Here is a 13950-nt window from a genome sequence, read left to right on the forward strand (position 1 = left end):
TACACCTTTTGGACTTAAACGGGCTGAGGAGTAAAGAGTAGTTAGAATCAATGTTAATTTATAAGCAAGGGACACAAGGCTTGTGACAGGAAGAAACTGTGATTTATATATATTTTTAAACAATTTAATCTATTTTCCTTTAAAGTGACACCAATATTCCTTTAAAGAAAGTACACAATGATAAATATTAGATAATTTACAGTTTCATGATTATAACAGAATTCAAAGTCTTGTAATGAATAATAAATTTATGGATGTAACCTCACAACATTCCAGTAAGGTTGGTTAAAGTGTGACCATTCATAGCAAGTGTTTTAAGACATTTCATTTTTTTTTCATTCTTTCCTTTAATTTCTTTTTATTTTTATACTTCCTTTCTTTTTCTTTATTTTCTTTTCCTTCCTTTCTTGCTTTCTTACCTGCTGTGCCTTTTTCGTCCTTCCTTCCCTTCCTTTTTTCCCTCCTTCTCTTCCTATCTCCTTCCTTCCATTTTGAATGCTATCATCGAGTACTATTTGCTCGATGAACTATGGTTATTCTTTTGGTTTATTTGGTGAACTATGTTATTCATTTCTATCACAGCCTGTGGAATTTGTAGAGGAAGCACAGGTCACATTGGCATCTTTTTAGAAGCAGACAGAAAGATTCCATAGCTGTCTCTTCCTGAGTTCAGTTTTCCTTGTTCAAGTTTGAATGCTTTGGCTGGTCTGGTAAATGTGCTAAGTCATGTGTAGTACTTTCAGTGAGCCCTTAGGGTTCTCATTTTAGGCAAAGGATCTAATTTCTCTGAGACATTAACTCAACTAACAACACAGCCCTGTAAATGAAAAGGCAGGAGAGGCCAGAACTGGGAATCAGGTGTGAGGAGAGGGTGCTATGGATGTGGAGGGTCAGGGCATTTGGACAAGGATGGATGTAAGAGTATCACAAACCTGGGTGGGAAAGGGAATCTGGAGTCTCCAGAATCACTTCTGAGGGACATAATTCAGAAGTAATTTTTATAAAGAGAGGGAAGATAAAATATGCAGTGTCAGAAATTAAATCACACAGTACTTGAGCTGAATAAGAAAAAAATGTATACATAAGAAAATAGTTTTAAGTAATTTTTATGGCTATCTGAAAATTAGGCACTGAAATTACTTTTACATATAGTAGATACTCATAAAAGTGTTGTGTTTTGGACATGCTTTTAAAATTTAACGTCTTTAAAAGAGTCATTTAAGGAAACAAAGGTATATCTCACCCCCCTGCCAAAAACCCTTTATATAGCTGATTTCTACATTTTCTTTTCAAATTAGTGTTTTGGAAAAAACACTGATTAACATATGTCTTATTTAATCTTGTAGCTAACTCTTATTATTGTAAAAATTTTTGTCCGTTGATTGCTGAGCAAATTCTAGTGTTAAATGTCAGTTTTGTCAGAGATAGTACAGCAAAGGACCTTTATGGAGTGGTGTAATCTCTGAAAGGTAACAGAGGATAAGAAAATTCTCTTCCCCTCTTCCTTCTCTGTGGAATGGCCAAAGAAGCCAGTGTTCTTCTCTACAAGGTATGTTGTTATATTCAGCTGAACTGACCTCAGAGACTAGGTTTCATTAAATTTAATTTTGAAATGGAATTGCAGAGTTTAAAAGCCTTAAAATGTGGAGAAAGAGCATAGTACATTGAAAAGATTTTTTAAAATTATGCTGAAAATCATAATGCATTCAGTTATTATACAAGAATTAGTAATTTTTAAATGAAAATATTGAGTATGGTTAAAAAATCAGTTTCAAGGGGTCCTAAAATTAAGTATTAATATTGTATTTTATTTTAAAAGAGAATTATAGGGCTCATAATTTTTTCATTTATAGAATTAAGGTATAATTTACGTAGAGTAAAACTCATTGTTCTTGTGATAATGGAACTAATTTGTATCTTGACTGCATCATTGTCATTATTGTGGTTGTGATGTTGTAATATAGCTTTGTAAGATAATACCATGAGGGAGACTGGCTAAAGGGTAAACGGGATCTCTGTAGTATTTCACATAATTGCGTGTGAGTCTACAGTTGCCTCAAAATACAAAAGTTTATTTTTTAAAGTTACTTTTTTGTGTATAGTTCTGCAAACTTTGACAAATGCATACAGTCAGCATCAAGATATAAAACAGTTCCCTCACTCCCCAGAATTTTCCCATTATAAGTCAATTCTCCCTTTACCCCTTGACAACCACCAATCTGCTTTCTGGTCCTATGGTTTTGCCTTTTCCACAAAATAATACAAATAGGAAGACAGTATATACTCTTTTGAATCTGGCTTTATTTATTTAGTATGCATTTGAGATTCATCTATATTGTTGTGTGTATCAGTAATTTCTTTTTTTATTGCTGAGTAGTATTCCATTTTATGATGGTACCATGGTTTGTTTATCCAATCCCCAATTAAAGGGCTTTTGGGTTGTTTCCTGTTTTTGACAGTGACAAATAAAGCAACTAGAAATATTTTTGTACAGGTTTTATGTGAACATAATTTTTTATTTCACATCAGTAAATACCCAAGTGGTGGGATTGGTTGATCATATGGGAAGTGTGTGTTTAACTTAATGAGAAACCTCCAAACTGTTTTCCAAAGTGCTTGTACCATTTTGCATACCCATCAGCGATGTATGAGAGTTCCAGTTGCTCTGCATCCGTGCCATTACTTGGTATTGTCAGTACTTTTTTATTTTAGCTCTAGTAAAAGGCATAGAGTAGTACCTCACTGTGATTTTATTTTGCATTTCCCTAACAAATGATGACATTGAGCATCTTTTCATGTATTTCTTTGGAGAAGTATCTGTTCAGGTTTTTTTGTCCATTAAAAAATTTGGGTTGTTTGTTTTCTTATTACTGAATTTGAGTTTTTAAAAATATACTCTGAATACAAGTCCTTTATATGATATGTGATTTTCAAATATTTTCTTCCAGTCTCCAGTTTCTTTTTGATTTTCTGAACAATATATTTTGAAGAGCACTTTTTGACTTTGATAAAATCCAGTTATCAACTTTTTTCTTTTATGGACTATACTTTTTAAAATATATATATTTATTTTATTTATTTTTGGCTGCATTGGGTCTTTGTTGCTGCATCCAGGCTTTCTCTAGTTGCGGCAAGTGGGGGCTACTCTTCGTTGCATTGCGTGGGCTTCCATTGCAGTCTTCTCTTGTTGCAGATCATGAGCTCTAGGCGCATGGGCTTCAGTAGTTGTAGCATGCGGGCTTCAGTAGTTGTGGCTCACGGACTCTAGAGCGCAGGCTCTGTAGTTGTGGCGCACAGGCTTAGTTGCTCCTCAGCATGTGGGATCTTACTGGACCAGGGCTCGAACTCATGTCTCCTGCATTGGCAGGCAGATTCTTAACCATTGCACCACCAGGGAAGCCCTGGATTATACTTTTGATGTTGTATCTAAGAAATCTTTGCCTAACCCAAGCTCACAAAGATTTTATCCTGTATTTCTTTTGGAAATTTTGTAGTTTTAGGTTTTACACTTAGGTCTATGATTCATTTTGAATTAATGTTTTTTTATGAGGTATGGTATGAGGACGGATTTTTGTATATCAATATTCTGTTATTCTGGCACCATTTGTTGAAAAGACTGACCTTTTCTCCATGGAATTGCTTTTACATCTTTGTCAGAAATCAGTTGGCTATATATATAGCCAGTTCTGTTATAATGCAACACATATGATCTTAAAAATCACTGTACTATGCATAATTGCGTAGTAAAAAATATGACTTATGGAGAAAATGTTGTTCGGGGTTTAACACTAAAATATATAACCAGTGACACATTAAAGAAAGATAGGAAGCTGTTAAAAATGATGGCATTGTTTTATATGTTCTAACTGATTAAGAATAGATAAATACTACAATAAATATGATACCTTACCTTGAAAAAATCCTGAAATTTGCTTGTATAATTGGCATCAGAAAGGTTGCAGTTTGTAAGTTATTGTGAAGTAGTGGGAGGTAAATTATCTGGAATTGGGAGTTCTAATACTACAGGTGAACAGAAGTGGCTTGTAACACACATGATGTGCTGAAATAGTTGGTAGATATTTGACGTGTGTGCATGTATGTATTTCTGCTTGGCTCAGTTCAACTAGGTGCAGTTTTCTAGTGTTTCACCTATTATTTCTTGTGGGCAAAATTGCACATAAACCAAGCTGAAATTTGAAATTCATGTTATATTCGCCAAGCAAACTCTAGTGTTAAATGTCAGTTTTGTCAGAAATAGTACAACAAAGGACATTTGTGGAGTGGTATAAATCTCTGAAAGGTAACAATAAGGTATCAATCACATTGGAACAAATTTGCAGTTTTAAAACAAGAATAGCAGAGCGACTGTATATGTCAGTCTATTCTTGGATGCTGTTTTGTTGCATTCATATATGTATGTGTGTGTGTAGTCTTTCTCCAGTACAACACTGTCTTGATTACTATAGCTTTATAGTAAGTATTGAAGTCAGGTAGTGTGAGTCCTTGAATTTTCCTTTTTTATTCAGAATTGTTTTGGCTATTCTATTTACTTTGTCTTTTTACATAAATTTTAAATTCAGCTTGTTGATTTTTACAGAAGAAATCTTGCTGGGATTTTTATTAATGTTTCATTGACTCTGTAGATCAGTTTAGGGAGAATTGACATCTTTAACAACATTGAATCTTCCAAATCATGACCAGTATCTCTCTCCATTTACTTAGATCTACTCTGATTCCTTTCATTGATGTTTATAGTTTTCAGCATGCAGGTCTTGTATATACATTCTTTGTATATTTATACCTGTGGATTTCATGAGGGTTTTTTGGTGGTGTTATAAATAGTACTTTTAAAATTTCACCTTTCAATTTTTTATTGCTGGTATATAGAAATAAGATTGATTTTTATATATTAGTATCTTTAGCTCTTCGAAGACCATAAACAAAGTGGAAGTTCACCAAAACCAAAGCAAAATTTGCTTTTCTAATATTTTACAAAGTGCAAATTACTATCATTTTTTGTCTTAGTCTGTTTTAAAAATTAGATCACTATGACAGTGTTGATTTAATTGTCCTTTCAAAATTGTTGAATCATATTCCTGTATAGACATGAAAACATGTATTTTGAGGATGAGGCTTAACTGAGGTAAGGAGCTTTCTTAATGGTAATCGTAAGCCATCATGAGTAGGTTTAATTCATAGTTCAGTTTCTTTTGGTATTTTCTATTTTCTGAAGATCTTCAGATATGTTTTTGTGTAATATTGTTATTATAGATTTTGGACTCAGCAAAGAATCAGTAGATCAGGAGAAGAAGGCCTACTCATTTTGTGGTACAGTGGAGTATATGGCTCCTGAAGTAGTAAATAGAAGAGGTCATTCCCAGAGTGCAGATTGGTGGTCATATGGTGTACTTATGGTAAGTAGTGTTTTTTTTAATTATGCCAATATACAATTAGTATTGTTTAGAATTTTAATCTGAGTGTTGGGATGTGTTAGGTGAGAATAGGGTTCTCAAGTTCATGACTGTTAAAAAACTTGATTGGCTAGCTGTTATACAATAAAAATTAGGGTTTTGGTGTTCTGATTTCTTTTAGTTGCTAGATTAAAAGGTAAATGGCAGCATTCTTTTACAAGTTATTCAAATTTAAAACTTAGATAAAGGCATACCAGATTTTAGATTTCAGAATACTGTGTTTAGTAGTTACATGGTATTTTAACTAGGTATCACAGAATTTAGCACCTTATGGTATATTATCTTATTGTCACATTTTTTCAAGCATGTCCCTAGAAAGATTGTAAACCTCTTAAGGAGGGCAATCCTGTCTTCTACTACTTATAATCTCCCACAGTATCTAGCATAATGAGCATATGGACTGACTGATTTGGTATAAGATTAAGCATAGAATTTGTAGTATTAAGTAGGGTGATAAGTGAATAGCTATTGAATCAGATACAATTTGCTCTAGAAGCCTGATAATCCATTTTTGCCTCTTTATCACTGAATTACCGTATGATGTATCAATATATTAAGTGGCTATTATAAGCCTGGGATTTGGTAAGGGCAGTGGGGTGGGAACAGATAGAAGTACAATATTTGGCATTTTCCATGACCTAAGAAAGCATGCTATCTGGTTGGGGAAACAAATGGAATAGCTAAATAAACTGCCTGGAAGTACCTTAGAAGTTCAGGCAAGAATTCATATAAGTTGATGTAAGAAAAGTGGAGGAGATAGAACTTAAATTAAGCCCTAAAGAATGGATAAAAGTCAAATAGCTGTGTGTCAAGAAGAATAGTATTGTGATAGTATTAGGAAAGACCTGGAGAACCAGTTTGACTAGAGTAGTAGTGGAGAATGAGGGTGAAGGTGGAGGAAATGAGACTATAAGCCTATAAGGATTTGCACGCAATCCTCTGGGTGGTTGGAAACTTTTGTAGATTCTTGAACACGACAGTAATTAGAGAAAAAATGTATTTTAGGAAAATTAACCTTGGTAGCATTATATAAATGGCTTGCAAATGGAGGAAACTAAAAGTAGGGAGACCAAGAAGTTCTCCTTAGAAGACAGTTGTAAGATTACAGAATGAAAAAAAGGAGATCTTAAAGACATTTAAAGGTAAGAAGTGGCTGACCTTAGTAACAGATTAAATGCCACAGATGAAGCAGAGGGGAAGGGTCAAAGATAGAGATACCTCTAAAACTTCAGGGGATCGAAAGAAAGGTAGTTCAATAGAAAAGAGATAGCTTGGAAGGACAGCTGATTTTGAAAGTGGGGAAATAATTTATTTTTAACACGTTTCATAGGTTACTGTGGGTTAGTGTTTAACCCCTTGATAGTAATGAATTAGGAGAGGGCAGTGGAGAGAGCATCAGAATCATCTGAAGACCTTAAAAAACAACAGCAACAACAAAAAATTACTCTGCCAGCCAGCATATAGTTTATTTGAGGGGAAGGTGTGATTCCAATGTACTATCCTTCTCTTTTTCTTTTTGTTCTTGCCTTTCCACCTCTTATTCCTCCAGTCCCCAGGAGAGAACCATTATTTTAGGTTTGGCGACAGGGAACTGGAGCTTGAGAGAGATGATCCCCGTACACCATACTTCCCTTCGTCTTCATTCCCTTTCTATGACTCCTACCCCTATCTCTTCAGGCTCCAGTTGAGAACCATTACTTTAGATTTGGAAGGGAAAACTGGGGATTGAGAGAGATTGAAACTGGAATCGATTTGAGAGTCATCAGTCCTCAGGAGAGAGTTGAATGCATAAGCTAACTAAGGTTGTAAGTTCAAATAAATGAACAGAGGACTGAGGCCAAAGCCATTTTTGAATCTAAGCTTAAGATTTAAATATTAGGGATATAAAAACGTTTCTCTCTAGTGAGCTATAATGGTCTTCATTTTCAGACCTACTTTTTCTTTTAAATATGATTATTTAATGTTCTAGTTATCCACATTTCAATTAACTCTCTTAGGGAAAAAGTTTTCATTATGCTGTGTACAACTGTCTCAAATTAAAATACATATATCAGTGTGTGGTGTGTGTATCTGTGTGTGTAGCTTCTTGTTTGGTTCCTTTTTTTTTTTTCGTAAAGAGAGCAAAGGGAATGAGAATGATTATCTTTCTTGAGCATGTATGAATTTGAAATGGCTCAGTACTTATTTTTGCTTTTCTTTCACTGTTAAATGTCTGCTTTAAAAGCTTATCTTTGTTTTAAAAGAAAATGCCTTGTGTCTATTTCCACATTGCTTTGGTTTGAGGAATTTAGGATTGAAAAAATGGTAGGTTACATTTGCTACAAATCACCTCTCATTTGGCCTATATACTGTGGGGTACCAGAGGTGTATTTCCTTAAGCGACCTAGTTTTCTGGTCCTGTTTTGACCTACTATCATGTAGATTCTGCATGATTTGATGATCATGTATTACAAGTCTCATTTTTTTTCCTGAAGAATTTCATTGTAAATTCTAAGTTTTACTAAGTTGACTTGTGGTATTTTTTGTTTGTTTTAGTTTGAAATGCTTACTGGTACTCTGCCATTTCAAGGTAAAGACAGAAATGAGACCATGAATATGATATTAAAGTAAGTGTAAACATTTTTTTTTCTTTTGGGAAAAATTCCTTGCTTTCAGTTTTGAGAAACTTGTTATGGTTTTCATTTGACACAAAAGAACATTTTTCACTGTCTCATTCCCTTCCACCGTATAGGGGACATTATTTGCCATTGTGATAGCATTCTTTAAAATTATTTTTGGGATTTATAAATTTAGAAGTATGGCTAGATTTAAATGAAATTTTCTGAAATCCTCTTTTCCAGAGCAAAACTTGGAATGCCTCAGTTTCTTAGTGCTGAAGCACAAAGTCTTCTAAGGATGTTATTCAAAAGGAATCCAGCAAATAGATTGGGTATTATTTATTTTCTTAGCTTTTATAACAATATACGACATGCTTTGGGAGGATAATTATGACTTTATGTTTTCTGGCCTAAGTTCATTTACTGCTGTTATGTGTTTATACGTAGAATTCTATGTTTTATGTATGCAAAGATTCCAGTAAACTCTGTTATGCCCATCATTAAAAATGGAGTGGTCTAGTTATTCAGAACTTATGTTTAATATATATCATTATATCATATGAATGTCTCTTTTGACATAATTCACAGAGTTCTCCCTTCTGTAGGTAATCCTTTTAGATATTTGAAGATAATTATTTTGTCCCTTACAATATTCATCAAGATAAATGTTATGTTTCCATAACTGCTCATTATTTGGCTACTTTCTAGTAGCCTTTCCCTGGATCCAAATGTGATCCTATTATCCTGTTTATGTCCATGTGTTAAAATTTCAATGCCACTTTATTCATTGCATTTTTAATTTGGCCTATAGATATGAGATCATAAATTGAATTATGAAGAAAATGAAGGGGCTTCCCTGGTGGCACAGTGGTTGAGAGTCCGCCTGCCAATGCAGGGGACACGGGTTCGTGCCCCAGTCCGGGAAGATACCACGTGCCATGGAGCGACTGGGCCTGTGAGCCATGGCCACTGAGCCTGCACGTCCAGAGCCTGTGCTCCATAACGGGAGAGGCCACAACAGTGAGAGGACGGTGTACCGCAAAAAAAAAAAAAAAAAAAGAAAATGAAAATTGCTTAAATTTTAATGCTATGTTAGACATGATTTTTATTTGATTCAGAAGGTATTTTAGTATTTCATGATACCTTATGTGCTTCAGCATGAACATCAACTATTTTTTTATTATATTAAATTCAGAGGACCAATTAATAAAACATCAGATAAGAAATCGTAAACTTTTCACTTCAAGGAATCTATGAAATGTGTGTACTCCTATTTACAGATAATAGCCTGGAAGCCAGGTAAGCAGATTAAAAAATTCAGACTGGTAAAAACGTTCTTTCCATTTTTATAGGCTCAGAAGGAGTTGACGAAATCAAAAGACATCTTTTTTTTGCAAATATTGACTGGAATGTAAGTTCAGTAGCAAGTTCGTTACTGAGTACCTTTAATAAAAGCAAAAACTCAAGAGTAAATGGTAGTATATGGACTTTGCTGATAAACTTAATCCATTTGTTTTATTTTTAGTATGAGATTTTATTTACAGGTGTAGCATTTCATGCAATTACCTTGAACCAGTAGATGTGTGGATGATATGTAGTAAATTTTTGTTGCTCATTTGTCTTACCTGTAAAATATGGTTAATATTCTCCCCTATTCTAGGTTGGGGAATGTGGGGGGAAGAAGAGAGAGGAGAAAGGGGATGAATCATAGGACAGATTCTTATAGAAAAATGAATTCTAAAGAATCTAAGATGTTATTTAATTTCAAATGGTTCTTTGTCATGTATTAGAACAAATTTAATTTGTTAAGAAGTGAAAATCTTTGTATATAGGTATTTTACTAAATTTTGAGAGAACATGAAAACAGAAACATTGTGAAATTCTGCAAAGTCATGTATTAAATTTTTTTAAGTTGCAACTCCCAGACTAATGAGCTTTTCTTAGAAAAGCTCACTTTTTATTGTTGTTTACAACACAGCTTTATGTATTTTATATACTATTAATCATCATAGGTAAGTGTTTTTGATTATTTAATTCTGGCACTGGTATTGAAAATTATCCCTAAAGAAAAAGTGTCTCTTTTGGTTTCTAAGGCAGAGGTAGAGAGCCACTATTCACTGACCAAATTATTATTTTTTCTGGCTTGTAGAACAGGTTTCAGAAGTTAATATTTTGATTTAGTTTTTATAGTTGTAAAACTGCAACACATTAATAGTATTAATAACCTGAAAGGCCACGCAGTGAACATACTGCATGGGAGTCTGCCCTTTGTCATATATGTGTGCATCCCTCTTTCGGTGTCCTTGCATTCCCTTGTCATTTTTTTCTAATGCTTCTCTGCTCTTCCTTTTTCTTTAACTAGAAAAACTAGAAATTATTTTTCCATTATTTTTATATCTAAACAGTTTGTTTATTCCTCTTAAATAATAAAAGAGTGGAATGTGTACATGTTTAAATAAATGAAAATTACTTTAAAGTAATCCTCTATTAATTTTCCCTCACTGCGAGACTGTGAGCTTTTAAAAAAGTAGATTTCCAAAAAACAGTTATGTTGTAAGATATTTTATATGTCTTTCTAAAACATAAATTTTAGGAAGTTAGATTGTTAGACAAGTTTCAATTTTTGAATTCTGTAAAAAGAGCTCTAAACAGTGCATCTAATGCATATTATTATGTGAAAACAAAATAGGTATAATGAATATTTCTTGGAGTTAGACTAATTATTAATTTTGATATCCTAGAATGTTATTAGTTATTTCTGCATGGTAACATTGTGATATGTTCTGTATGGTTATTTTACCAGTGAGAATTCAAGTCAGTTTTTGAAATCCAAAACTGAACAGAATTATTCCTCGTGAATGCAACCTGTGGCATTGCTGCTGTGTTTCTTGGTCTCATTTGATTCTGTACATTATCTCTCAAGTTTAGATGATACACAGAATTTGGTTAAGAGGTTAGAATTTGGTTAACAGGTATCTGAAGCCTGTTGAAATTTCATTTATGAAATTGTGAGTCTTCTGTTAAGGACTGTGAATATCATATTCTGCTTCAATAATTTTTCAAGTATGAATACGTTTCTGTGTTATTCTGTTATTTCTTCTAGAAATTATATAAGAGAGAAGTTCAGCCTCCTTTCAAACCGGCTTCTGGAAAACCAGATGATACTTTTTGTTTTGATCCTGAATTTACTGCAAAAACACCTAAAGGTAATGCATGTTTATGTGTAACATCAGGGCTTTTATTCAGTTAGATGGTTAAAAAAGTAAACTAGCTTCTTAGGTAAAAACTAAAAAAATTGTAAGTTTGCAGAGGGTGGTTTGCCCTGTGTGGAAGTGTGGATCCTATATACAGCATTGCTTGGACACCTTTCAAACAGAGGCTTTACATGGGAAATATTTACTAGGGAAGCAGAGACTAGAGCAAAGGGTGAACGTTTTCTTTTTTTCTTACTTTAAAAGTTTTTTGACATGCTAATGCATTAGAGGATGGGGGTAAGAGGTAAGATATGAGATATATCACTCTGACTCTTATAGTTTACAATTTAATGAGGTTTACTTTTATTGGCATCTGTTTCATACATTCATTCAACAAATATTGAATACCTACTATGTACTAAGCAGTGACAGTGCAGAAGTGAACAGAACAGACAAAAATTATAATCTACATGGAGCTTGCATAATAGTATGGGGAAACAGATAATATAAAATAAATCAAATACCTAATATAGTATGTCTGATGATAACATTTAATGGTTTCCTTTATATTCAAAGAAATGTTCACATTTCATATCATAAAATTCTGTGTAGCTCTAATTAAATATAATTATTTGGACATTAGATTCTCCTGGTTTGCCAGCTAGTGCTAATGCTCATCAACTCTTCAAAGGATTCAGCTTTGTTGCAACTTCTATTGCAGAAGAATATAAAATCACTCCGATCACAAGTGCAAATGTATTACCAATTGTTCAGGTAAATTCCACTTAGATTATTCAGATTAGGGATAATTATTTCTTTCAGTTATTGCTAATGGATGTACAGTGATTTTTAAGTGATTTTCAACTGCTTCATTTATCTCTGTATAATGAATTAAAGATGTCTCCATATGTTTTGGAAAAAAGCAGACAGTAGTAACCTTTAATTATATTTATGTGATCTCTTTTGGCAAGAAAATGTAATGGGTGATGTATTAGCTAGTTGATTTAATTATTGTATTGGCTTTGGGGATCTAGAAAGTCTACAATTTAGGATCAGTTCAGAATCTGTGTAAACCATTTATAAATACTGATAAAACTTCTCTAGAATTATTCTTGATTTTTAAAAGATTTAAGAAGAATGTATACTTAGGAGAGAAGATAAAAAATGTGAAACCATATCATTCTATTTTGTATTTTACTTTTTAACAAAAACAGATAAATGGAAATGCTGCACAATTTGGTGAAGCGTATGAATTGAAAGAGGATATTGGTGTTGGCTCCTATTCTGTTTGCAAACGATGCATACACACTGCTACCAACATGGAATTTGCAGTGAAGGTATTGTCTCTGAGGCTAACTTTTTTTTTTTTGTTTTATATGTGTAAGTTAAATTGCAGGTCAACTGACAGTTTTTCAGTGGAGCAAGTGGAGAAAGCAAAGATAAAATGATGAGGAAAACCTCTTAAGACTTAATATTTTCATTTTGAATTTCTTTCCAAGACTTTATTTTGTTCAATAAAAAAAGACTTATTTTGGAGGAACAGTGTGTTTCATGAATGTCTTGCTTTTGAATAATTTTATTTTAATGTAGTATGTTAAGATTGAGCAATTGTGACAATTACTGTCACATTTGGATCAAATTATCAGTATAGTTTTAGTTAGATGGAATATAATGTTGAAGAAAGTGCTGTTTTTTATTGTTTCAGTTATAGGAAGTTTTTAAATATTAAAATAATGTGAGACAAACATTACTCTTGAGTTTTATTATTTGCTTGAAAATATAACCAAATTTAAATTATGTCATTCATTTTTAGACAAAGAAAATATTTTTCCTCTGAGATTTTTCTTGTCTTATTTCTTAGATCATTGACAAAAGTAAAAGAGACCCCTCAGAAGAAATTGAAATTTTGATGCGCTATGGACAACACCCTAACATTATAACTTTAAAGGATGTAGGTATTTAAAATCTGTGTATCAGCTAAGCTAATGAAGTTATGACTTGGCACTTTATTTTCTTATTGAAACTTTTCATGTCCATGGTATGTTTACTTTCATGCCACAAAATCTTAAGACTCTTAAATTTGCCACTTCAGTTCTTCTTTTTCCCCTGATGATTTTATACTACTACCCTTCTTATAAAACGTCAGAAAGGAATTATGACGGTTGGTAAATGAGAGTGTCCTGATTACTTGAATGTATTCTAGCTGTTAACTAGTTAACATTATCACCAGCAACATTTATTATTCTCTAGTACTACAAGTATAGAAGATACAGGAGATTGGGAATCTGCCAAATTCTAGGAGATTTTACTTTCTTGATTGTACAGCAATTGGCTGTAGCACTGTGTATTGTTGCTTGGCTGAAATAGTATTAGTCTACTTTTTTTAAAGTGAACATATGACTCATAGTAATAGATGTTACTGAATGCTGACTTTTCATGTAAAGAAAATAATGCTCTTTCCTCTGTAGAAAAGGCAGACAATAAACCATCACCTTGATCAGTTTGTTTCAGATAATATGATATGCATTTTGATTTATAATCCTTAAATATTATTTTATATATAAATGTATGTATGTGTGTGGATAGATATATGTCTACACATATGGTTTGTATGTGTAGATGTAGATATCACGTGCTCTGAATAAAAGGGTGTACATATTTTTAATATATTCTCCTTGATATAGTATT

At 32.9% G+C, this 13950-nt stretch overlaps 1 protein-coding gene across 4 annotated transcripts in view; it reads left to right on the plus strand.

Moving 5' to 3' along the window:
• The window catches only part of RPS6KA6 (ribosomal protein S6 kinase A6), a 164544-nt gene that overhangs the window by 98044 nt on the left and 52550 nt on the right, over positions 1-13950 (plus strand). For all 4 annotated transcript variants that reach the window (XM_089904323.1, XM_022580820.2, XM_022580819.2 and 1 more), the window contains 8 exons: positions 5272-5414; positions 8007-8077; positions 8312-8400; positions 9421-9479; positions 11172-11274; positions 11906-12036; positions 12477-12599; positions 13124-13213. In XM_089904323.1, the coding sequence (XP_089760449.1) occupies positions 5272-5414; positions 8007-8077; positions 8312-8400; positions 9421-9479; positions 11172-11274; positions 11906-12036; positions 12477-12599; positions 13124-13213 (809 nt within the window). The remainder of the gene's footprint in view (positions 1-5271; positions 5415-8006; positions 8078-8311; positions 8401-9420; positions 9480-11171; positions 11275-11905; positions 12037-12476; positions 12600-13123; positions 13214-13950) is intronic.

This window comes from Delphinapterus leucas, chromosome X (assembly GCF_059928025.1).
Source record: "Delphinapterus leucas isolate spDelLeu-1000000601 "Yukka" chromosome X, BTC_Dleu_Yukka2, whole genome shotgun sequence".
NCBI lineage: Eukaryota > Metazoa > Chordata > Mammalia > Artiodactyla > Monodontidae > Delphinapterus > Delphinapterus leucas.